Here is a 26,473-nt window from a genome sequence, read left to right on the forward strand (position 1 = left end):
GCTCGGCGCCGACAGCAATACCAGCTGTTAGCGACGCCTCGGCGGCCGCGCCGCCCCCCTCCTCAGACTTTCGGCTCTTCCTGGCCTGTCAATGATTCGGGTTCACAAATATTTACAACTTGCTGCCGACAGCAATACCAGCTGTTACCGGACACCCGGTGGCCGCGCCACCTCGCTCCATCTCAGAGCACGGCTCTTCCCTGAGCCCAACAAAAACAACAACAAAAAACAATATATCCCTATAATATACAGGCTATTTACAAAACAGATAGTTCTGCTCACCCTTAAGGAACTCTTCGCTGCTGAACGCCGTACCGGAATTGTAGGCAGGGGCTACTGCCGGCATGGGCGGTAAGGGGGGGTTGCCCGGGATTCGGCGCGGGGTGGCAGCCGTCCCTTCGGGACTCCCTTTGTTACGCTGCGCGATGGGAGGGTGCGTGGGGCGCCGCGAGATGCGGTGAGCGCCCGCGCGAGCTCTCGGAAGCGCAAGGCGCGCTCGTCGAGCTACCGTCGCGGCGGCGGCTGCGCGGGTGGGAGGCCTGGCTTCCCTGCCTGCTCGCGCGGCCTCTGGAGTGCAAATCGTCTCCGGCAGCGTTGCGTTTTTGCCGCGCGCGCGCGAGATATTCGGAGCGGAGTGCGCTTCCGATACCTCGGCCAGCTTTGCAAACGGTAGTAGGGCTGCATGAACGCCTTGCCTACACCCTCCGTTCGCAATGTCAATCACAATGCCTGCACGAGCCAGAAAATCACGGCCGAGAATTACAGGCACTGTCAGGCCCGGAGATGTACGAATCTGTGGCGTCGCACTCGTTTCTCCCATCGGACCACCAACCTCCCGAGCCGCCTGAGTTGGCTTTCCCGCTCGCTAGGTGGAAAGTGATGCCGCAAGCTCGCAATCGAATAGCTCTCCGATGCAAATGAGCGAGGACATCATTGCCGAACAGCGTAGCAGACGCTCCGCTGTCCAGCAACGCCGCAAACTTTCGACCAGCGATCGTAAGGGCGATGAAAGGCACTAGTGCGTTGGGGCGTTTCACCCTGCACGCCATCGGGATTAGGGGCTCAGGCTCACCACCTAATGTAGCCATAGCCGTCGGCGACGAAATGCTCACCGACGGCGGCTGGCGTTTCCCGAATTGCGCTGCCTTTCCGGCGCCGGGCAGGGAGCGGTGCACGCGCGGGCATAGTGGCCCGTTGCGCGGCACTTGTAGCAGACGATGCCGCGATGCGACTGCGCAGCCGGAGGCCGCTGTCCGCGCAACGCTGGCGGGTTCCCTTGGCTTGCCACTTGGGCGTAGCGGTTGGGTTCCGAGTGCGCTACTGCTCCCTGACTGTCGCGCTGCGCGTTCGGTCCCCTCGAGCTTTCCACACGGGCGTAGCTGTTGGGTTCCTCATGCGCGTTTTGTCCCCGGCCGTAGCCGTGCTGCGGCATGCCTTGCTGGGCGTCAGAACGCGCCCGCATGGCGTACGAGTACGGGTCGAGCGCGCGCTCCGACACATCGCGCGGCTCTATTTCCGTGCTCTCCGCGTACGCTGCTGTTGCCGCGGCGCGCGGCATGGGCGGTGGGGACGCACCCTGCCATGCGCACCTTGGCTCCAGCGTGGCGTGGGCTGGGGGAGGCGGCCGATAGCTGCGAGCAGCTAGAATATCGGCTTGGATGCGTTTTGCTTCGCTGGCCAGTTCATTGAGGTTGGCAAACTGACTGCCTCGAAGGTACGCTGCAAAAGTTGGGTGGGCTTGTCTCGTCACCCTCTCAACCTTTTCCGCCTCAGACGCCATGGGCTTTGCAAGCAAAAACAGCTCCTGCATTGCCCTGACGTATTCGAGCAGAGACTCATCTCGGTGTTGAGTTCGCATCTCTAGCTCGTTTAACATGCGGCGCTCGTAATCTGGGGGCAGGAATTCGCTACGAAAGAGCGCTTCAAATTCTCCCATCGTACGAGCGTCGCGCCCCACCAGCCGGTACCACCGTGCAGCCTGGGCGGTCAGCGATATAGGCAGAACACGTCCTATAATCACGCTGTCGTCCATACCCGACGCCTCCTGATAGCGGTGCAGCGCCTCGAGGTACTCCGTAGCACTCATGCGGTCAGAGTAACCGCCGTACTCGGGTATTCTGAGGCTACCGAGCGAGCTGTTAGGCCTGACGCTCGGTTGTGCGCGCACCGCGTTGATCAGGGCTTGTGCGAGATCGACTGCTGCCGAAGGCAGGGGTGGTTCCTCGCGAGACAACGCTGGCGTAAGGCAGGCGACGTGCGCCCTAGCCGTAACCGCTTGCGAGGTCTGCGTGGTGGGGTACGTTCGTGGCGCAAACGCGCCGGAGAACGAGGCGACCGCCGCACCGCTAGAGCCGTCAGGCTCGTACACAGCGGGGTCGGGTGCGCTAGAGCTGCGGCGCAGCTCCTCCTTTGCAAACATATCCGCTGGGCTGCTACGACCAAGGCCCGGAGGGCATGATCTCGTTGCAGCCCGTGGTGACGGCAGGTGGTCGCAAGAAGCGTTCCGCCCGCCGACACCGTGCGGCACGCCGGCAGGAGTGGGATGATAGCTCCCGTGACTCTCCCGCGCGGCGCTTTGGTTGCCTGCTAGGATAGCGCTGCCTGGGCCCCAGAGGGGCCTGGGCGTAGTGGTGGCGGCCGACAGGCGCGGGACTGGGTAATCATCCCTCGCGCTGTCGGAGTGCCTCACGCCGGCAGAAGTGGGATGGCTCCCGTAACTCTCCTGCGCGGCGCGTCGGTTATCGGGGAGATCGGCGCCGCCTCGAAAAGCTCTGGCCTAAGCACGGTGGCGGACAGCAGCGGGTCGACAGTGGCGTCCCGCAAGCCGTTACCACAAGCAATCTCGTCCGACAACCAGCCCTCAACTTCGGAATCAAGCAACGAGAAGCGGGGGTGCCGCCCTGTCATCGCAAAAAACCTTGGTTGGGCGCCAATGTGGGCTAACGTACGGGATAGCAGAGGACCCCGGCTAGCTTTGCTAGAGAACGCTACGCGCCGTACACTAGCCCCGCGGAATCCGAGGACTCACGCACGGGTTCGAGTACTCACATGCGGTAGACAGGCTCCGGCAATCCAAAGTGAGGCTTTATTGCCTGGCAGATACAGTGCATACACCAGACAACACGACTATCGCTCGCGGGGAGACAGTGGCTCCTGTCGCTCGCTCAAGCCGCTGGGCTCAGACCTCGATATCCGTCATCACGGCCGCGGGAGCAGGGGAGGCATCCCGAGGCGACCGATCAGGGCAGAATCTCTCGGCAGAGTCCGTGGAGCCAACTGGGTTCACCGTCATCGCGGCATATCGCGTAGGCACAGCCGAGCCAACCGACTCCGACCAAATCGCCCAGTCGACTCCCCGCCGGAGCGCTCGTTCGTCCCGCAGGTCAGCTCGGAGGGGAGAGGAGATCTTCCCCAGGTCGGGGAGAGGGTGGCGCTAAGGAAGGTGACAAACTGGTCCTCCTTCCCTCGCGCCCTCGCGCACACGTTCGCGGCAAGCCGGTTCGGCGCGTCGCGCGGGGTCATGAAGAGGACACGACCTACGTGACGCGCCGGCTACCCAAGATGGCGGCTCCCAGCTCGCGGAAACATGTGCAGGCGAGGCGTAGGGGAACACGGGCCCCCACAAGTAGTACCCTGGCAAGAGGAGTTGGCAGCCGTGTTAGGCAGGTGAGGGAGCTGAGGGACAATATGGTGACGGTATTTAATGATGGAGTCTAGGGGGGCGCAGTTGTACACAAGCAAATTGAAAGTGTCAGCTGCGGTCCCTTTGAGCTCGCGTCCTACCCTTGTGGGTTCTGCCATTTGGGCGTTGGTCATGGGGCACAGGGCAAGCACGTCTCCTAAATATTAGGGATGCATGATTTTGTCTTTGTTTCGTCATGTGAGCCGAGTTCGTTCTTCATGGCTAGTTGGCAACCCACACGCTTTCCGAATTTCTCGCGCAGCTTTTAAAGCAAAACTTGATTTGCCTCTCTCCTGGCCTTTCTCGTCTCTCTCGTGCCCGCTGCTCTGCTGGCGAGAAGGGTTCTCCACAAAGACACCAGATGATGCGCTGGTCTGTGCAAATGCTGCCGCCACCGACGTGTCCGAAGAAGATGTGAACATGCACCTGCAAAAATGCTCAAGAACGTTCCCGCAGCGCCCATGACGTCCAGTCCCGAAGGATGAGTCGTGCAGAACAGAAATGTACTCGCTAACAGTGAAACATGGCGCAGACCACGAATGTATGCTGGGTGTGCTGGCTTGAATATATGAGTCAACGCGAGTCAACATGAGTCAACAGTATTTGGCAGCAATGAAAGACAACCAGCATTGTGAGGACTTCGCCCAGAAGCGACGAGCTAACAAAAATGCCACATGCACTTTTGTGCTACCCCAGTTTTGCCATGACGCCCATTCAGTCATTTCAAGCTGTGCAACTTAAACTCCATTGTGCGATTCGGAACACTGACATTGCGAATGGTGTCAACATCTTTGAAAGCTTCGCTTAACGTCGATTCCCACTTATGCTTGGAATCTGCCAATTTTTTCTTTGCAAGTGCCCCGGCCTGTCAGGCCGGCTTTGTGCACTTTATTGCATGCTGGCTGGGCCCTTGTGGTAGAAAATTGTGCTGGCCAGCATCAAGGTGGTGTTCCACCTGTTATGAGTGCCTGCTCACTTGGTCAAGTCGTCAACATCGATGCCATCAATGCTGCAGAAGGTGCTGGAGGCATGAGATGGTCACGAGTGGTGTAGCCATTCTTGGATCTACACTCCGCAGCTCCGTGGTGGGAACAAATGCTGCGAAGGTCAAAGACCACATCTTTAGCAATGATGTTATGTGGTGCAGAGTGGTATCTTTACGACATGTTTACAAGGTTAAGTTCACTGTGGAGGCTTGATGGTGAACCACTGCCTTGGGCCTAGAAGAGATAGTAGTATTTCTTTTTCATTACCTTCAGGCAATCATCTCCAACCACCTTAGTTGTCGTCTACTGGTTAGTGTCGCAGCTTGGAGGAGGATCATGGGACCCTCCTTGGTGGTAGTGCCATGTGCTTTTTCCCCTTGCCTTCGCCCGTGCTCATCCTCGAAGGCACACTGTAGTAGTGCCAATCGTTCACTCATGTGCCCTTCTTTTTGAACTGCACGGCACTTCCTACTTGTCCTAACAAAAGGGGGTGACCAAAAGATGATGCCTGAGCAGTCAAAGCAACGACATGTTTGCAGTCATGAGTGGCGTCATCAAATCTTTGAGAGCGGATCAATAACAGCCTGTTCCACGAAGAAACTGCTTCAGTGTTTGGGCTCAGTAGTGTGTGCTTGTGAAAATGCCACAGATGGTCGCTGTATTGGACATGCGCAGGAAAATGCTGCCATGAAGGAGTTTACGCGTTGTGTGTTTGAGGACGCATTTCAACCTTGATTCTGTCTGTGCTGCGTGAACGTTTGGGGTTCTGAAATGACTTTTCATCTCCCTCGAAGCTTAAATTATCTAATTGTGCCTCTTATTATTGCTTTCACGTGATCAGTTGGCAAATTTTTGGTTGTCCCATTCCTGCACTAGCTCTAAAAATGTGCCGAATTCTGTGTGTTATGATGTCAGCAGCTAATGTCTAAACATGGACACTCCCTTCTTAGCACCTGCCCACTGAACACCTTGAATGTGAACCCCTTTGAGGCTGTTGGTGTTTGACGGTGTACTCACAAAGGGTAGGGTAGATAACTGAGCACATATAAACTTGAGAATAAGTTAATCGAGTCCAGTGGGCTGTAGAACCCCTTGTGCAGTACATTTCCTGTTTATTTGCTAACTGAAGTTGGGTTACCAGTGCAATTATGCCATATAAAGGGGGAGGAAAAGGATTTACAGCCAGTACTAAGTAAGATTTTGCTTATTTCACTGTGTGCCAGTAAAAACAGGGTACTTTATTTTCATTCGTCGAGGCTACATTTCTGAGAAGAGGCACCCTCGAGAAATGTGGCCCGCAATGATTGGAAACCATTACAGTGGAACTGTGTGGGCTGCAGCCCATGTTCTCTTTGTGTACATGCTAAGGCAGGTTGCCAGATTTGGTTTAATTGCAAAAACACGTCACTACAATCCTCACTCACGGGGCTGCACGTCGGAGGGCTGGTCCTTTGGCTGAACGGAACGATACACTTCGTCGAATCATATCTAGCGCTGTTCCGTTTGGTAGAAATACTGGCCCTCTTGGACGTACACCGTTGTGAGGCTTTTTCAGGCCCAACTGATTGTTGACACGTAAAAATTTGCCTTTTGTCATGTTACAGCACGTTAAGACAACTGTAAGTTTTCTTTTTTGTAGTACATTTGGTGGGGGGCAAGTCTTGTGAGGTCTGTAGGGCCGCTCTTTAAAATCTGTAAAGGCCTGTAAAGGCTTTTTTTTTTACATCAAGGTTATTTTAAATTTCTTTATGCGAATTGGGTCAATCAAAAGTTTTTTTATTGTAATTGTGCCCTAAAGAAAAAGAAAGTTATAGTAGTGGCTTTGATTTGTTTGGGGGGGTCTGGAAGGTGGATTACACCATTTCATTTGTTTGTTTCATACCTGATGAATAACTCTAAAAATTTGCTTTTTGGCTTGTGACAGAGCAGGCTGTGCAAGCACAGCAGTCAGCTTTGTGAAGGGTTTTGTCCCTGCTTCCGAAAACGCAGTTCAGTGCACCTATGGGTTGTTTTCCCATGCTAAAGCTTCATTGCTCAAAAGCACAACTCTTGGTGCTTGAGTGGGGCAGAATTCAAAATGATGGAGCCCCCCCACCCCCTCTTTTTTTTTTTTTTTTTAATTTTAGAAGTTTTGCACTCGGAAGGTATACATGGGCTATGGGATATGTCGTAATGTATGGCCACAGGTTAATGCTGACTATAGAGGATAAGAGCGGCTGCAAAGGATGCACAAGCGACCTTGTGCGGTTTGCTTGTGCTGCACGTTGTTTTGATTCTGCGAGGAGCACGCTGCATTATGCAGCCCTGGTCGTTGCTTGTGGGAGCAACATTTCAAATTCATCATCTCCGAGGGCTAAAGGAGTTGTTTCCCTTTATTTGCGCTGCCCTCCCCCCTCTCTCTCAGGGCTTTGCAGAGAGGGTGAGGGCTTCATGAGACACTTCGCGTGCACCTGTGCTGCTCTTCTACTGCACCCTTGTTCTTTGCCGTACATTTTTTCAAAAAGCAACTAACCTGTTAATTTTGATTGAAAACAGTTGCCCATGGAAGAATGGGAAATAAGAGGAACTATGTCTGTGAGAATATCCCCTCCTTGACCAGCCCCTTTGGATTATATTTAAAAGGAGCTTGTCTTCTGTTGCATAAGGGGTTGTGTGGCCATTATGAGGGGTGGCTTGCTTTCAAACAATGTGGATACCTTATGTCCTTGTTTTATTTGACCCGCTGTGGTGGCTAAGTTGCTAAAGCGTTGCGCTTCAGAAGTGGATTCGATTCCCAGCCGCCGTGGCCGCTTTTCTGATGGAGGCGAAAAGTGAACACGCCCGTGTGTTGAAATTACGGCATACGTTAAAAATCCCCAGGTGCCCAAAGTTAATCCGGAACCCTCCTCAATGGTGTGCATCATCGCCTGTGTAGCGTCTGCACGTTAAATCCCACAACCAATCAAGTGTTTTATTTGAAAAAAACTAAACTTTTGGGACTTGCTCAGCTTCGGTTCTGCCCTGCAGGATGTTGTTTTCACCCATAAATAAAGCAGCAAATTTTCACAAACTTTTGAACTTCCTGCTGTACAATGTCAGCAGCAGTGACATTGGCGTGGTACCAAAGATGAGCAGTCATTTTGTTAACAGCATGCTACCATTCAAGTGGTGTGTCTAGAGACCAGAGGCCACGTTACAATTGTAGAATCATGCTTATTGATGGTTTGTTTGTTAGTGGCGGTTGTTTGCACAAATTAATACTTGTGACTACACTACATGGGCAGTATGAGAAAATGGCTAGCGAGTTTTCTCTCATTCATCTGTTTCCTTCATTATTTTCTACCTTGCGGATGAGTTGGCATGGTAGTTATTCAGATACTGCGCAGGTAAAATTTTGACTAAATTGATATGATTTGTGCTTGATGAACAGAGATTATTTATGTGCAGTTGGACTACTGGTTGTTGTGCAAATATCGTTTGGGACAAAAACCGAGCGAAAGCTGGGGGTTTAAATTTTACCGTCGAGTAGGTCCGTCAAAATTACGGTACAACAACAAGTTGCCAAGACAGTGGGCTTGCTTGAATTGCAGAGTTTCTTTCTGTCATTTTTATGACGGGAACTGGTTGTGCATTTAGAAGAAGCTTGCCTCCTAAGTGGAGCGTGCATGCCCGTGCGTGTGTGCAGGCGCCGGTTCCCGTCCACAGCCGGGGCGGCCAGCCTGCAGTCCTCGGTGGAGGGGGCCGACCCGCGGCTATGCGGGCCCAGTGGCAGCCTCAAGGGCCCCGGCACCTACCTGCCGACGGGCGGGGCCAGTGGGCGTGCAGGCAGCCTGATGGGCGGCCACCACGGCGGGGGCGGTGCGGGGCCCCCGCCCCCCCTGCACGGTGGAGAGTACTCGTCCAAGCTGCACCACGTGGCCGCCCAGCCCCCGCCGCCCCCGCCCCTGATGGGACCCACGAGCGGGAACCCCAACACGCAGTCGTACCCCGTGCACCCGGACGTGCGCTTCAAGCGGCTGCCCTTCTACGACATCCTGGCCGAACTGCACCGGCCGGCCAGCCTCAGTGAGTGCCAGTCTGGGGTGGAGAGGGGGAGGAAAGGAGACATCGGCAGTTATATTTGCAGGCTGTATTTTTAAAATTTTTTGTGTGTGTATGTGTGAATACTGTGGCACATGCCAGAGATTTTGCAGGGGCTTTGAATTGACCTGCAGACTTCCATTTCTGTGCACCTTGTCGCGGAGGCGTAATTTAGGCATATGAAACCCTAGTTTGATTGGAAGCACACCTGTATCGGAAGCACGGGGAGGTATACCTGACGGTGGTGGCTTCACCAATAATTCCTGTTAGTCAAATTGTGGCATAAAGGGATGTGCCGATGGTATCTCGGTTGACACTTGACACCAAAAGTGCACCTCTGCCACATTAGATCAGTGGCTTAGGCGTTTTACTGCTGGGCGCAGGGGCCCAGGTTCAGTCCCGGCTCTGCGTGCAGTTTTTCTGATGTAGCTGAAAGGTGAAAGTGCTCGTGTGTTGAGGTTTTGGCGCACATTACACATCCCCAAGATGTGCAACTCCAGTCTGTATACCTGCGTACAGCATGAAACCGAAAAAATTCTTTGTTGCTAAAGGTTCAGTGGTTATTTTTGTTGCATAGCTTTGACAACTGCACAGTTGCTTGCTGTTAACAGCTGTTGCATCATAACAACACTACATTCTCTTAACTCTTTCGTGACCATGAAAAAATGGCCAATTTTGAGTGCTCCCAGAAAACTTCATTTTCCTCTTGAGCTACTGGACACATTTAGCATTCCTATGCATGAAATTGTAGCGTATTGATTTCTCTTTCAAACACATAATGGCAGTTTCGTAAAAGATGTAAATATTGACAGTTTATTGGGCAACAAAACAAAAAAAATGCAGAGAAAAGGTATACACAAAACACAAATAGGCGATTTTACTGAGCCTGAAATTATTTTATGAATTCTAAGATATACAAAATTGTTTATACGTTCCTAAGCTATGATTCAATATATACATGAATGCTGTACACCAAATTCTGGATTTTTGTGGGCCCACCAACCAGCGTCCTTGACAGGTGAACCACTCCGCGAAGCCACTGAAGAGTCAGTCTGTCTCTCTAAAATATGCATCCAAGCATACCTGTTTGCGTTCTGACACAAAATCATTCTAACTTCAGTGCTAAAAGGCAAGAAAAAAAGAAATAGCGCTCTTGAGAAGCAGTGCGCGTCACTCCGCAGCGCTAATTTTACACCAGCGCCAGGCTGTCTTGAAGGTTATGATAACGCAATCCGGCGTGGTGCATTTGGCAAAATATCTCCACTGCACATTGTCCAGACCCTGCACATGAAAGTAATGCCGCAGTCGTCAAATTTATAAATACAGCTCAAAGTCAAAAACGAACATTTCCTGGCAGCATCTGTCGGAGTCTGAGGCTGTTGAATGGGGAGTCTTCATCAGAACTAAAATCAAAAGGATCCAGATAATTGCTGGAGTCATCGCTGCTGCTGGGGTAAAAAAAATCAGCAGCAGCGGCGGCCGGAGTCTGTCAAACCGCTGTCCGCCTTTGCCGAGTGCGCAGTAAAACACTACGCCATTTTCGCCCAACCTTGGGTTCCAATTTCACTTGTGACGTCGTCTACCCACGTGAAATGTAAACAAACGGCAATGAAACTGAAAAAGGGGTTTGCAATGAACACGCTAGATGGCGTCGTTGTCCGAATAGCGCCGTTTTTACTTTTTGCGGGAGGTTTGAAAATCATTGCTCACCCACGAATGATGGCCTATGGCGTGGTCATGAAATAGGTAAAGAGGCGTAATGACTAGAACTTAACCCCTGAACAAAACTAAAAACCAATGGAAATAAACCATGTGGGCCTACTGCATTATCAAGTAACTGAATATGGCGCACTTTTGCATTGCAATTGCTTGAGGTTCACCATAGAGTCTGGGAGTCTTGACTCGGCCAAAACTGGCTTTATTTTTCTTTTTTCAGTGCCCAACCCGAACGGAAGGTTCCAGGAAAACAGCTTTGTGTTTCACTTCACTCCTCAACAAGTGCATGACATTGTCTCCTCAAGGTGAGCTCTTGCATTTTGCTTGGGGGGGGGGGGGGTGATGGATATGGGTACTGTGTGTAAATGCAGAGTTGGTGCTTCCTTTTACTTGAGAACTTCTTGTGTTGGTTGATTTGCTTTTATTGAGATGCTGGAAAGCTTGTGCAGAAAGTAAAATTACAAGAGGCGCAATAGTATGGCCACCCTATTTTGTTATGGATTGGGTACGCACAATTGAATTCGTGAGGGGCTGGTAGCACAATGGGCCCTTGAAAGTCCTGAAAAGGGAAATAATGCATTGTGGTGCATTGTATTGGCAATCATGCTTTTAGAAGCTTAGGATTTACAGCTTGGCCCAGTATTTGCTGTGATCTTTGCATTTGAGCAGCAAACCACAACAGATAGGAGCCAATCGTATAATTTGAGGATGTCAATACAGCCCGGGGCCAAAGGTGTGGTGCGGAATAGGCTTATTTGGAATTTGAGGGCGGCTTAGAGGGAGAGCAATTACCCCAGCACCTTAACTGCACCCCGGAACGGCCCTGAAGAAATTCTTCAGAAGTGCAGAATAGCAATGAAGAAACTCTTTAATTAAAAAGTGCAGAAAGGGTACGCGACCTTGAAAACTAATTAAGTGTTTGTATTGCATGCAGCATAAACTGCACACCACAGGTTTGGAATAAGTGCGCATTTGAAATGTGCATAGCTAAGTACAAAAAAAAAAATTAGTGCCACAAGGTTGGAATATGTACATATTTAAAATATGCAAATCTAAGTACAAAAAGTAAAACGAGTGATAGCAACGTGACCTTGTTGGGGGCCACCTTCAGTTTTGTATATTCTACCCATTGAATCTTTAAAATGCTTCAACCTGGGAAATTTAGGTAATTCAGGTTGCAGGGAAAATTGAGGTTTTTTAGCATGCACTGTGACTCTCTTTTGTGCATTCTGGAAGCATTACTTGGCACATATCAGCAATGACCCCCATCCCTCAGGGACTTCTCCATGGGGTCAAAGCCGGAGTTTGCTGTGCAAGTCCAGCTTCGGTTTTGCCTACTGGAAACGAGCTGCGAGCAGGATGACAACTACCCGCCCAGCATATGTGTCAAGATCAACTCCAAGGTGAGCCCTGCCTGCGACCCGGAAGGGCTCCCAAGGGAAGGACGGCTGGTGGCGGCTGTGGGACAAAGTCTCCTCGTGTGGCCAATAGGTTGATTTGTAATGGAGGTACAACGAAATCTTTGGCCCCTTAAATGCCCAATTTTCCGGCAGCATTACTTTAAAAGGTGCTACATGCAAAATTTTCAGGCCCAAGTACCGTATTTATTCGAATATAAGGCGGTCACGATTATAAGGCGAGGGGGGAGTTGAAGGACCCAAGCAAAAGAAAAAAAATTTGCACACTAATATAAGGCGAAATAAGGAAAGAAAAAAGGTAACTAAATTCCTTGGCTTTCAGCAAACCACACACCAAGTATTCATGAACCATCTACACACAACAATATTTATTTGGAGCGAGACGGAAGTCCAACTTAGAAACTGTCTTCAGAGGTGGTGGTATCTGAAATGCAGCACTTGCGGAACAATGCCGCAACCATGGCTTCGGGGATCGCTGCCCAAGCATCGACCACCCACTGGGCGAGCATAGACAGGGACGCCAATGACGCACGTTGTTTTCGGGAACGTCGAACTTTGACTTCCGCCTCCGCCAGAGTGACTTCCGCCTCTGTTATGACTTTCCTCTTGAAAGATGCATCGTAGTGGCAACGCCGAATCGCTATTGCACTGGTCGCGTGAAACAAGCGCTGAGAAAGAAAATCTTGCAGCAGGGGCTCCGAGCACTGCAACAAAATATGCAAAATGGCGTCCCGACTTGCTCACAAGCCTTGTGGCTACTACTGGCTTGGAGCGGCTACTGCTGGCTCAGCTCGTTGACATGGTCAAAGGCATCTGCTGCCATGTCCTCTGCTGTATCGCGAGCTATTCAATACCCTTGCAGCTGCTGAAACTCGTTAATTGCTATCTGCAACCTGCGTTTGTGTAAAATTTTATGCAATTTATCCTGAAATCTCTTTGTTACATTTCCAACAGTGTTGTCGGGCTCTTTTGGAAGCTTGGAAATGGTTGGAAGGTGGAAACCAAAACTGTCACACCAGAATCGGCATATTGGGATACTGAGCTTCGAATATAAGGCGGGGTATGACTTTGAGATTGCACATTTTGAAAAACAACCTCGCCTTATATTTGAATAAATACGGTATGTGCGTTGCATCATAAACGAAGATCAAAAGTGCTCTTTTCGAAATGAAACTGGAAAAAAAGGGTGGCTTTTACTCCTTGCCGGAAGTGACCTATCAGTCAGGAATCGAATGAGCGCAGCTGGCGGATTCTCCTGTGGCTGCCCGCAAAGAGATGGTGCGCATTCGATGTTTCGGGTCGTCGGTTTCTTAAAAAAACTGAAAACGTGTGAAAAGGGGTTGGGGAGTTCGTGCAACCATTATTGCTTCGCTGTGAGTGCCTGAGACACGCATATAGTCATCCGGTAAAAGGTAAATACAGGCATTGCTAAACTTCGTGGCAAAGCTGGGAGCGGGGCAATACGTACATAAAAGGCAATGTTGAGCGCTAGATGGGCGCCGGCACAGCCAATATGCCCTGTGCTAATTGAACCATCCTGTGTTTGTGGGAGGAGAAAACAAAATAAAAGAAAGCTACGGGGGGAGGGAAGCACCGAAACATGCCGGCTAGCGTGTAAGAATTTTGTTTCAGTGCACGTTATCACAGTTCAAATCCAGAAATTATTTTTGTTCACACGGGCAGTTTTGTTCCTGTTAGCAGGGTGCCCGTGCCAAATCTTAAAGGGACACTGAAGTGAATTTGTCAAGCTCCCGTTTTTGCTTGCACTGCGTAGACTGGCTCAAATTAGCACACTTTTCATCGTTTATCCGGTTGACGAATCGGTAATTATTTTACAAAGCGCGAAAGAAGAAAAACTACCATGCGCGGTTTGCGGCGGCCGCACCAACTAAAGCTGTGACGTTGGGAGGAGCGGGCACCGTGATTGGACGATGCCCAGGGTTACCAATCACACAAGTTTCGGTTTCGGTTTCGGTTCTGTAAAACATAACTAATGGCGCTGTTGGATGGGCATTCTCAATATCTCAGTAATCATCGTACCGCGCTTCTGCAATGTTGTCGGCTGTAAAATGCACAAGATATGCCTCCCAGGATGGCTTGTAGTCGTAGCATTCACTAGCCGAGACCTACGCAGTGTATGAACGCCCTCCGCGTACCCGCAGATGCCCAAATGTCATGCGCTTTTCCCCCATATTTGGAGCTTGCCTCCCTCATGCCTGTATCGTAAAAAGCGTGTTCGCACCAGGCCAAGGGTCTGTTCATTCTGGCCTGTGCCCACTGCCTGCAAGCAGTCGGTGCTTATGGCAACAGCACGCCAACGAGAACTCGCTAGCGCGCCAGTGCCAGCCTGCGTGCGTTTTGTGAACTAGTTCGTGTAGCCATGAACGTTGCGGCCCAAAAAAAGGTAAACTCAATATAGAAAACATCGGCGGAAAACAAAAAAGTTAACTTACAAAAAAAAAAAAAAAAAGCACGTACCCGCGGGGATTCGAACTCGTGACTTGCAAAACATTTGCGGTGACATACCTGGCGCCCCAGACCACTGAGCCACGAAGCGGGACGCGAAAGCCTTGCTAATATAGGGTATATATTGTACAACCGGTTTACACTTTTATTTAGTTTTGGCATTTCAAGCAGCTTAGGAGACTATTTGTTGTACTGCGATCGTGCAGTAAGCGTCGCCCGAGTTTCCACAGTAGCTCACGTCTAGCAATTGCATTTCGTAGACGGAAAAGCATTCGCAGATGCGTAGTCGTGCTGCTGACCGCTGTGCTTGTTCGCCCAGCGCAAAAAAGTGCTTCCCGCGCCCTAGTTTTACGCTGTACGGTAAAAATATCAGTTGATTTTATTTCCTTAGTACCTATATTGACTTCGCTGACTCTTCTCCCGCCTTCAAGAGGCCTTATATTTTCCTACTGGCGTACCAGTCAGCGAAGCGTCGCATGTGCGCTTGTGCAGCGCTTGTGTGAAGCGACCTTGATTTGGAGCTAGATACAGTGTACAAACAAACCAAGTAAAGAAAGGCACATTCTTCCATTCACAAATCTGTCCTGGCTTCGTTTCAACTAAGCGAACGAATTGCGACCAAGCAATTTTTTTTTAACCTCCTTGATTGCGACGACCCGCCGGCGGCCGGCGGACGAAACGCTGGGCCCACTGACTCTGTCGGCCGGGGAGCCGTGCAGTAGCGCAGCCGTGGCGCAGCCAATTGCCAGCTCATCCCCTCCTGACGTCACACGAAAACGCCACAGAAAATGGGCGAGCGTAAAGAGAGGAGGACAGCATTTTCGAATTAGTTTTCTACTAAATAAAATCGCGTAAACGCGCCTAGAGTGGTCGAAACTTGGCCTGGGGACTCCGGACTACAATTTGCGCTAGTAATCCCGCAATGTTTACATATCACTTCAGTGTCCCTTTAAGATAATGGTGCCATGCAGCGATGAAAACACTAGCGTCTTCACTTGCATTGTGAAACAGTAACCTTTTCTGAGATTCAATGCTGCCAAATGTGCCCCTTTTTTCTATCTTTTTTTTTAAGGGGGGACGAGGGTCTTAAAACTAACTTTTTTATTTATGGGTAGAAACTTATGAAAATTTGCACACGGATGTGTTTTTCTCTGTAGATTTCAAATATGCAATTATATTTGAGCTGGTGCTGTTAGTTCAAAAGTTATCATACAAAGTCTAAACCGCAATTAGGTAATTTCTTACGCAGCTTTAATGAACTTTCGCATTGCATTTTGTCGCTTTTAATTACATGGATGGATAGCCAGAGAGTTCCCATACCCGATGACATTCTTCGTTTTTCTCTAAAGTCACGGCATCCTAAAAAAATATGTCAAGTACAAAAAATGGCAATATTGGATATTTTGGCTCATCAAAATAACTGCAAGTCATTATTTATGCGTAGCCTAAACAGAAAAACTAAGAATGTCATCGGCTGCCTCAGGCTGTACTGAAAAAAATGGTACCAAGATTGACCTTATGAAGCAAGAAGAAGTTTCCAAAAAGCTGCGTAAGGCTGAGGGAAGTGACCAAAAATATGAAACTGAGAAAACTGCATTTGAAGTTTGGCCATGTGTTATGAGATGAACCGTCAGTAGTGTAGCTTCAAAATTTCCCAGTAACAAAGACATGTTCTTCCCATTTTCAAATCTGTCTTTGGATTCCAAAAATGTCAACTAGAACTGGAGATACAAAAGGCGAAGTAACAGACCCCATCAGGAATTTAGCAATATTTATCGACTTCGAATCGGTTGGCATTTTGTTAGCGTTGTTAAATCTGGTGATGTCTTGCTGGCGTCGTGAAAACTGCAACAGTCCTTCGTGAAGTGCCATCATCTATTACAGTGCACTGTGGTACCCAGAATATTGTGTACGGCAAAAGTGTGAGGGTGAAACTTGCTTTAGGGGCCCCCCTTTTTTTGTTCTTTGGTGAGGCTATTTCATTCGCGGTTTTTATGCTGGAAGTTTGAGAGGATACAGGGGTGGGACACTGCGCAGTGCGTTTTCCGCAAATGCATCATGTTGTTGGCCCTCAAAAGAGTCTTTGGGGAAAATAAATGTAGCCGAAAGGCAAACTTTCTTGGCCTATGGGGATAAACCCATAGACGCCTTTTTCCTTCAAGCCGTACATGGTGCGGCTATCTCCATCGGACATCACGGTTGTGTACCACAGCCCATTCTTGGAGAGCGAGCGCTTGAACATTATCAGGGCTGCCTCTACCTCCATGCGTCCTGCACCACAGTCAATGTTTCGCTGGCACTCATGGTCTGCCAGCCAGTCTTCATAGCCCTCATCTGAAGCTTTGGGTCTGATGGCGCAACCTAAGCAAAAGTTAGAGAGGACTACATGATCAATCACCAAGCCGGTGTACACTTCAATGATGCAGCCCACTCCAATGTGTGACAACCGTCCCCTTGTCATCCATGTGCCATCAAACATCACATCTATGTTGTTTGGCGGCTGACCAAGGTCCGAGTACAAGCCCTTGATGGCATGCACACTATCAGCTTCAGAGGCTGCTGCAGTGTCCTCGCAAACCTGAACCACTTTCCTCAAGTGCGCTTGGAATGTCTTGTGGTGCAGGCCTCTGTGGGACAAGTTCATACCAGCACAAAAATCTGACAGAGCAGTCACCCCCTTCCCGATGCTTTGAATACTTTTCTAAGCCCTCATATTCACTTCAAAAAGAGTGATATTGCCAGATCCTTCGGTCCTTGGCGAGGAAAAACGTTCCACACGGTGTTCACAAACCGAGCACGTCACCTCGAGCTTCACGGCGTTGCCGTACTGCCGGTCAGGCTTCCTCAAATCCGGCGCCGCCAGCCCGCACTTGCCGCACCTGATGTGCGCAAAAAGGTCCTTCAGCATTGCAAAATCCACTAAGACAAAATCTGTGCCGGATTCTTCCTCTCAGTGCGCCAAATCCACTTCAAGGAGGTCGAATTTTCGCTGCGTTGCTGACTTGGTCTCCATTCCGCGCTTGACCTCGTCCGCGTGTTCCGTACGCGCGGCGATCTCCTCCGCCGTGTAATACCTCGTGTCAAGCCGGCAGGACGTGCTTGGACCAGGTATGGATTCCGGAGGTGGTTGGTCAGGCGATGGGGCAGGCGAGGCAATACGAGGCGGCGAACGATTCTCCTCCGGCGGAGTCGAGCGGCCCGAAGTCGCACCACGCGACCTTGGGATAGGCGGACGACGCTTTCGCTTCCCGTGCGCATGACGGGTCGTCGTCTTCAAACGTACGTCTCCTGGCATCATTCACGAAAGTACGCGATGGAAGAATTAGAAGAAACTGTAAAAAAAAAACTACTCTAAGCGAGCGCTGCGCCAGAAGAGCGGACTCCGTCAGACGCGCGTAGCAGACGCCATGATGGCGACCGCCATGACAGCAGTCGCGCCGACCAATGGGAGGGGTCGTATGGCGAACTCAAACCGCGCGCGCCCGCTCTAGCCAATCGGCGGCCGAGAAGGCGCCTTCGGAAAACTGGCAAGGGCGGTCGTTCTACTCAAGCGACGCCATTTTGAGATATCGCAAAATGCGCACAAAGAAACAAGCTTCAAAACAAGACCAAGATGGCGGCGATCGGTCGGCTGCTTCGCCTGCGGGGCGCGCGGGAATTTGAAGCAACTTTTGCCCGATTCGGGGCATTTCGTGGCCCTTGAGGCGTTTCAAAACATGATTTTAGAGTATTTCCCGATGGAATTTCGCGTTGATATTTTGAAGGCAGGTGCTTGAAGGTACAATAATTCCAAAAATTGGATTTTCTCAAAATCGATATTTTGGCCATTTTTGACCATTCTAAGACCCGCGTCCCCCCTTAAATTGGTGAGCGAAATGTTGCCAACAGCGGCTATCTTTTATTTATTTTTTGACGAAGTTGGTTGGAAAGAATTGATTCTGGGCAGTACGCCGCAAGCTGTACTTGTTTGCGCCCCGACCGACCACGATAACAGTGACAGCAGCATATCGCCTCGTGTCAGCCATACTCGCGCCACTCACACCCTTGAAGAGTTGACCAGCCACGATCGTGCAGTGCGCCACACTACAGCTAGCTGCTGTACTCGTTTGCGCACTGACTGACTGCGACAACAGCGTATCTTCTCGCGTCGGCCATTCTCGCATACTGCACACTCGTAGAGAGGCCCAGTCGTGAGCTTGCAGTGCACGCACAGCTGCCAGACTCGTTTGTGCACCAATGCACCGACCAGCCGCGCCTACAGTGTAGCGTCTCGCTTAGGCCATACACTCATCTCATGTGCTTTCAGAGTTGACCGAGATCCTCCTGCCACCGTTGTGCAACTGCCGTCCTCTCTCCGACAGTGTATTGCCTTGCGTCAGCTGGCCTCGGCAGTCTCCGAATTTGCTCTTTTTGTCTTGGCATCATGCACGAGGCATGAATTAAGGGGGGACACGGCTTTCAACTTATCCCTCTACCCTCCTACCCTGTGGGAGTCTTATCTCGGAACCTTGGCAAAGGCAGAAAAATGCTTTGACCCTTATCACATGCATGTTATTGGTACAGAGTGCCATTCATCTTTGAAACTTTTTGGAAGAATGTAGAAATGCCAGCCATAGGTTAGGTAGGAATAAGTGCAAATAAAAAGGTTTTGGAAGAATTTTAGAAATCAAATGCCCCAATAAGCACCTATTGGTGTTCTCGGTCAGTGAGGGGAACCATCAGAATTGGAACTAAAGTCTGGGAGTACTTCAGATGCACTGCCGCTGTCAATAATAAGGGTTCGTTTGCATGTGTCTGTGTTTAAGCAGCGCTTTTCCAATCATGAACGTACACCAACAAGCCCAACTGGCAGTTCTTCTAAACATACGGGTTGTAAGAAGGGAACGATTTGTCATCCCGAGTGCGTGCATGAGACTGCACTTGGATGTACACATTCAGTGTTGGAGAGACATTGCGCGCAAGTGTGAAGGGCTGGTGGGAACTGCGAACGGCCTTCCAGGTGTGCCCACTGCCCAACCCCATCCCCACCAACAAGCCTGGCGTCGAGCCCAAGCGTCCGAGCCGGCCGATCAACATCGTCTCCATGTGCCGGCTCTCTCCGACCGTCTCCAACCACATCTCGGTCACCTGGGTGTGCGAGTATGGCCGGGTAAGCATTCCTGCGGGGTGGAAGAGTGGGACATGGTGCTTGGTGTGAATGGTGTGTCTGCAGCAGTGAAGAGTGTTGTGCAGTGAGATGTGGGTGTCTTCCTTGGGGTGCTCAGAAAGGCACCCAATTGGAGCAAAGCACTCCGAAATATTCTGCGGAAATTCAGAGAATTATCTACTAATGAGTGGCATTCTTATGCCGCTTGTCTTGAGTGTGAGTTTTTTCTGCCAAATTTTTTAGTTTAGATCCTCTCCAATCAATTATCTCCATTTTCGCCATTTTAACGATTATAAGGAGAACTTTCGTGTAATCTGCATTATTGTGGAAATGCAGGCAATACACGGTTCGCCATTTGCCATAATTTCTTTTCTTATTTTTTTTAGTGTTTCAAAATTTTTTACTACCAATTATCTCCATTTACGCTATTATAACAATTACAGGTGGAACTTTCGCGAAATCTGCATTATTCCGTATTTTTTTTCTTATTTTTTCGTTTTTGAAAATTTCGTGTGACCAGTTATCTCTATTTACGCCTTTATAGTAGGGGTGTGCGAATATCAATTTTTGAATTTCGAAGCGAATTCGAATAATAAATAAAAACAAGGTTCGAATCGAATCGAATATTTTTCGAATACGAATACTTATTGTTTTTTGTAAAATTAATGTTTTCACCATCTAGAGACACAAAAACTGCAACTTTATTGCAGAACAAATCACACAAAGTAAAATTTGGAATTACATTGCACTCAACAGGTTAAGGTCTGCACTTACTTAAATGTTAACATGGAGAAAGGTTAACTGCTCGACATGCTCGGGGAGCAGTGACAACCTCCTGCTCGTCACCACTTCAGATACCGAAAACAGCCGCTCACTTGAGACACTAGTAGCTGGCATGCCCGAGCCCGTGCACATTGCCGCGCGCTGATACAGTAAAATCTTGATGATACTATATTCGCGGGACTGCGAAAAATATTCGTATCATCCGAAATTCGTATGAACCAACACAGACCAAAAAATTTAGCGCTGAAAAAAGTTTTCGTTTATTTCTTTTCCTACTTTCGCGTGAAGAAATTCGTGATTTTTTCTGCTTTTTTTAACCCCCGTGTCGCAAAGCAGTCCTTTCTGGAGCACGTAAAGCTTCGCGCTCGTCTCCTCACTCGCTGTGCCCAAGCTCGCTACACGCCGAAACAGCCAAGCGTGAACCGCATGGTGCGTTTTTGCACGCGATTCGCTCGCCTCGGCTCTGCGATTTCGCGCCCGCGCTTGACGATTTCGCGCCCGCAGAAGCACCTACCTCGGTCAGAAAATGACGCACGACGCGCGCGGCAGGATGGAGGAGCCTGACTACTTGCGATGAGATCGAGACAGCCGGCTTGGCTCCGCCGGAGATGGTTAGGCTTAGCACCCCGGCAAATATTTTATGGGCGCATTCACTAGCGGCGCGGATGATGTTTTATAGTACCGTTTTCGCATGCATTATCAGTTCCTTTACCGCACAAGCAACTTCGTGTCTCCCTTGAGCCGCATTTTAAAGAGCGGTTAGAAGCGGTCGCTCGAGCCCCCGCGCCACTTCGCGGCTGGAGCCGACGCCATGTTGACGCCGCCGGCCGCGCCGCGCGCAGCGTGGGCGGCGTGGGTGTGGTTTCGCGGCGGTGTCAGCGCGTTGGGCGTACGCAGAACGTTTTCGCAAGCAGAAAACAACAGCCCGGCCGTTTCTGGAGAAAGAGTGACAAACAGGGGAGCGAGAGCCGTCACTTGCTCGTTCGGCAGTCGGGTGCCTCGCCGGCTCGTTCGTATCTTCCGCCGGGCCGCGCAGGTCCGTTCGTAACAGCCGAAATTTTTCCCATTGCAAACAATGCAATTTCACCGGGACTTTTCGGAAATTCGTATCATCCCGTAATTCGCACCCCCAGAATCGTATCATCGAGAGTCCACTGTAAATAAACACCGATACAGAAGACACGCTCTGAATTTTTTTTTTTTTTTTAGTTTTGGGTGGTTCGAATATTTCGAACAATAAAAGTGTCGTTCGAATCGAATCGAATACCAAAAAATTCGAATCGAATATTCGAAGTTTTGAATATTCGCACATCCCTACTTCATAGCGATTACAGGTGGAACTTCTGCGATATTGCCTCATCGTCGATTCGATCCGAAGACGATGATCATTGTTTCTTCCGCCTTTGTCGATCACCGTTGCGTGTGTCCTTTCTTATAAAACACGTGACAATATCTGCATTTTTGTCCAAAAGCGGGGCATTACACGGTCCTGGCTGTGGGGGTACTCGGCAAAGAATGCTACTCATTAATATTGTCGTAATTCTCTAGCTCCTCTTGCGGTGACAAGTCTCGTTTGCGTGCGCCTCTTTGCAGGACACTACTTCGGTTGAACCAAAGGTGGGGAAGGCTTTTGCGTGCTTGCAGCATTTCAGGGTGTCCTCGTAGAGAGCACATTGGGTGTGTGCAACGTGGGGGTCCCCGTGTGAGGCTGGTGTGTGTGTCTGCTGCAGGCATACACAATGGGCGTGTACCTGGTGCGGAAGCTGTCGGCGTCGACCCTGCTCCAGCGGCTGAAGGCGACTGGGATGCGCAATCCAGATCACACGACAGCCATGAGTGAGTCCTTTCTCCCCACAGGGAGCTTTTTCAGGAAGGCTGTGGCTCTGGCTAGGCTTTGTAGCAACGGCTGATCATGAAGGGAATTCTCCTTCTGCAAGCGGCAGTTGCCAGGGGAAAAAAGAAAAGCAAAAACATCTTTGGAGGCTTCAGTGTCTGCCCAATTTGTTACCTCTGTTCAGTGAAAATCAGTTTCTTTGCCCTGGTAGCTAAGTATATTCGTCTGAGCAAGGCCGAAGAGTTGGCAAAGTTTTATGGCAGCCTGTCGGCTATGCCTGCTTAGAGATTATGTGGCTATAAGGTTTGCTTGGAATGAACGAGAGCTTTGAGTGGGGACACACAAGTTGAGGCAATGCTTGGACGTCAGCACAGCCATCCTTGCGTTCTACCATTTATTCCTTTTGTAAATGTTACGAACATTTGAATTGTTTGAATTGTGAAACAAAATGCAATTATCAGCAGCAGTCTAATTTGGAGTTAATTTGCAGACTTTTTTGTGCTTGCAGTTGCATATCAGGGCAACTCTTGATGGCCAGAGGGCTAAAATGTCACTTCTTTTTTTGTCGATGCATGAATCTTTAGTTCAAAAATCTTCATGTTACCATTGCAGTCAAAGAAAAACTGCAGCAGGACCCAGACTCCGAGATTGCCACGACGAGCCTGCGTGGGTCTCTCATATGTCCGGTGAGTGTGCGGCGATCCTTGCCAGCACAGAGCCGTTGGGCTGCTGTCTCCCCCAGAGAGTAATGGTGGCCCGTCCTTGTTTCTGACGCTGCAGCTGGGCAAAATGCGTATGGGCATCCCGTGCCGTGCGCTGACGTGCTCGCACCTGCAGTGCTTTGACGCCTCACTCTACCTGCAAATGAACGAGAAGAAGCCCACCTGGATCTGCCCCGTGTGCGATCGGCCCGCCACCTTTTCCTCCCTCGTCATTGATGGGTGCGCCGCTTCCCCTTTCTTCTCCTCGGCTATGCGCTTGGGAAGAGGGGGAGGAGAAAACTTTAATTCCAGCAAGTGGTCAGAGAAGCGCGGTGGCCACCGGCCTAAGGCTGGGGGTGACTTCGGTGGGTCTTTTGACCAGGGCTTCTTGTGCTGCCTGGTCGGAGCTACCCAACGCCTCCCTCCACTGCTCGCTGCTGGTGGTTAGAGGGAAGGGGTCTTGGGGCACTCCCATATGGAATGACTGAGGGAGGCGTGCTCCCCACACAGGGGGCATGCTGACGAAGGGAATTCTGTTGGATGGATGTGGTGGAGGCGAGCTCTGTTTGGGAAGGCGTCCGTTTGCAAGAGCCGCCAAATACGCGCCTGGCTTATGGTGAGGGATAGATGAGGCGGGGGAAGAGGTGCTAGTGCTCCGTTATGTCATTAAATGTGATTAGTCGGCCCCCGTTTCTCCCGGCTCGGTGTGTCAATTCGCAAGCCATATTGTGTGCGGTTTAATTTCCATTCATGCCTGTGTGGGCTGGGGTCCATATTATCTCCACTGAGTCATCTGGTGGATTTTGCTTGAGAATTTTGAGCGCCGTGGGTGAGATATGTCCCCCAGCAAAATTTTTGGCGGCCGTTTTTGAATCTGTGATTATAATTACGGGAGTGGCCTATGTGGGAGGGCTAAGGCAACTGCCGCCTCTTTTGCCACAGTAGGGGAGGTGGTTATGACTGTAGGGTGTTGAGTGGAGCAGTGCTTTTTTGACCCATTATCGCTATAGCGTATGCCCCGTGATGCCTGTACTCCGATGCGTCAGAGTATACTACTACCGAAATATTTCTGAGCTGCATGGCGAGAGACCGGGCTCCTGCTTTGCGTCGGGCCGAATTATGAATAGGATGCATGTGCCTTGGCAGAGGTTTTAGGATTATTTGCTTGAGTATATCCCCAGGGATAGGTAATGACTCCTGAGTCTGCTGCAAGACCGCGATGTTTTGCCGCGAGGGAATCTCCTGTGCCATCCAAGTGAGCTCTAAGCGTCTTCTCTGTGAGCACGGGTGAGCTTCAATGAGGTCTTCAGCAGTATTATATTCTCCGAGTTTGTTAAGCTTGTCGGTGGACGCGTTTGGGGGAAGTTGAAAGGCAGTCCTAAACGCTTTCCTAATGAGGCCATTAATTTTATCCTGTTCACATTTACTGTCTCGAGTGTAAGTTAAAGTGTGGAGAAGTCTGCTAATAAAGAATGCGTGGATAAGGCGAAGTCGGTCACTTTTGTTTATCCCGTGATTTCGATTTGTGGTTCTTTTGAGGAGTGCAATGAGCTGGTCCACACAGAGAGCTCAGCTGTTTATTGAGTTCCGAGTTAGACCTGTTCTGCTGCATGGTAAGGCCCAAGGCTTTAATTTTGGGCACCCGCGGGACCATGTGCCCCTGCACCTGGATGGTGACTTGGGGTGTCATAGCCGTTTTTTTCTTTGGTGGAAGCACCAGTAACTCAGATTTGGTAGGTGAGCACAAGGCCACACAGGGCTGCCTGTTGTGATACGACATCTGCTCCTGCTTGGAGGGTGCTCTCAATGTGTCCATCGCTTCCCCCGCCACCCATAGGATGATATTCATCTGTGCATGTACCAAAACGGAGATGTGGGATCCGCCTTAGTGCATGGGCGACGGCAGAAGGTCCAAGTTAAAGAGAAGGGGGGAAATGACCACCCCTTGAGGAGTGCCCCTACTAGCCAGGTCGTACGGTCCACCCTCATTTTGGCCCATCCGGGTAGTAGTGGTGTGGTCGGTTGTAGACCCTGCGACCGAGGTTGATAGAGGTTAGACCGATCATAATGGCCATGTGGTCTACCGTATCAAAGGCCTTTTGTAAGTCTAGTGCAAGCGGTGCTGTGTTATCAACTTGACTGGTCGCCTGTATGACTTCATTCGAGAATTGCAGCAATAGGTCTTGCGTCGACAACTTAGTGTGCAAGCGTACCATTTCACATGGTAGTGCATCCATCTGGTTGATGTGCCGGGTAAGCCGAGCTAGGATAATATGCTCGAGGACTTTGTGCCAACGCAGGACGTAGGGGATATTGGTCTGAGATGTTCTGGAGCCATGGGCTTACCCGGCTTGGGAATGAAGGATATTTTGACTGTGCGCCACTGCTTAGGTAGGATGCCCATTCGCCAATAGTGATTGTAATACTCAGTTAATTTGGCGACGGATTCTAGGTTCGCGGCATTTTATTAGTGACCCAATCTGGACTGGGAGCTGAGCCTGTTCTTACATTTTGCAGGGCACCTTAGACATCCGCTTCAGTTATGTCTGCATCTAGGGCTTCGTTTTGATCTGCCATGTAGTCCAGGAGAACCACTTGCTCATCATCTGGGATGTATACTGACCTAAGGCGGTCCGTCAGTTGGGAGATTGTGCTAGGGGTTTGACGGACGAGTTTTTTGGATGTTATGGGTCTGATCTGTTTTATTATTTTGGGGGTTGAGGAGGTGTTGCAGGAAAGTCCATGTTTTCCTCATACTTAACGTGCCTTTGAGCTGGTCACACATGTGGTGCCATTGGACTCTGGCCAACTGTTTGGTGTGATTTTGTATTGTAATTTCCAATTCAGTGATCTTTCGGCCGAGTTTGTTGCGCCACCATCTCTTTTGCACGCTGCAGTAAGCCATCCATAGATGCTTCAGGCAAGAGTTCACTCTTCCTGATGGTACTTCGGCATCTATTTTACTACTTGCTGCTTTAGCAACCTTAATTAACTGTTGCGTCCAGCTCTCTAAATCCATCTGCTCTGAGAGGTCTTCAGATGTTTGCTGATCTCTGATTTTGTGAAATTTGTCCCACTCGGTGATGTGGGTGTGCCTGATTGGTGCCGTGTATTGTTTCACAGAAAGGATGTCAGACTGGATAATGTAGTGGTCACTACCCGTCGTGTGCTCCGTGCATGTCCACTGCATTTGGGAGATTCTGGCAGATAGCGTGAGGTCTGGGGAGGTGTTTCGTTGCACGCTAGTGCCGATTAGGTGGCCGTGAACGGGTCAAACTCAGGAGTGAGGTGACACTTCTGAATCTGCTCCCATAGTAGCCTTCCCTTTCTGGTTCTATATGAGTAGCCCCAAGATGTGTGGGGAGCATTGAAGTCCCCTACTATTAAGAGAGGATTGCACGCTACTTTCTGTTTTGCCTTCTCGAGCAGGGAGCTGAACCTGTGATGCTGAGCTCAAGGGCTACTATATACATTCAGGATAAAAATATTGCAATCCGCTTTGCTGCGGGGTATGGCTTCTATGAAGTTGTCTGTAATTTCAGTTACCACTAGCTGCACAAGATCAGGATAGAAATTACGTTGGACCAAAACCGCAGTTAGGTCTGAATTGGAGCTTTGGAAGCTTTTGTGCCTGCCTCTTGCATGGCTATGATATCCAGAAGTTTAAATTGGGATTGTACAT

At 50.0% G+C, this 26,473-nt stretch overlaps 1 protein-coding gene across 5 annotated transcripts in view; it reads left to right on the forward strand.

Moving 5' to 3' along the window:
- Su(var)2-10 (E3 SUMO-protein ligase Su(var)2-10) overlaps window positions 1–26,473 on the forward strand; it is an 81,345-nt gene that overhangs the window by 18,987 nt on the left and 35,885 nt on the right. For all 5 annotated transcript variants that reach the window (XM_077700457.1, XM_077700454.1, XM_077700455.1 and 2 more), the window contains 7 exons: window positions 8,333–8,712; window positions 10,664–10,748; window positions 11,720–11,846; window positions 19,327–19,476; window positions 21,987–22,092; window positions 22,703–22,776; window positions 22,871–23,031. In XM_077700457.1, coding sequence (XP_077556583.1) covers window positions 8,333–8,712; window positions 10,664–10,748; window positions 11,720–11,846; window positions 19,327–19,476; window positions 21,987–22,092; window positions 22,703–22,776; window positions 22,871–23,031 — 1,083 coding nt within the window. The remainder of the gene's footprint in view (window positions 1–8,332; window positions 8,713–10,663; window positions 10,749–11,719; window positions 11,847–19,326; window positions 19,477–21,986; window positions 22,093–22,702; window positions 22,777–22,870; window positions 23,032–26,473) is intronic.

The sequence above is a fragment of the Haemaphysalis longicornis genome, unplaced genomic scaffold, assembly GCF_048455015.1.
Source record: "Haemaphysalis longicornis isolate Haplotype H1 unplaced genomic scaffold, Haemaphysalis longicornis Haplotype H1 scaffold_2, whole genome shotgun sequence".
Taxonomy (NCBI): Eukaryota; Metazoa; Arthropoda; class Arachnida; order Ixodida; family Ixodidae; genus Haemaphysalis; species Haemaphysalis longicornis.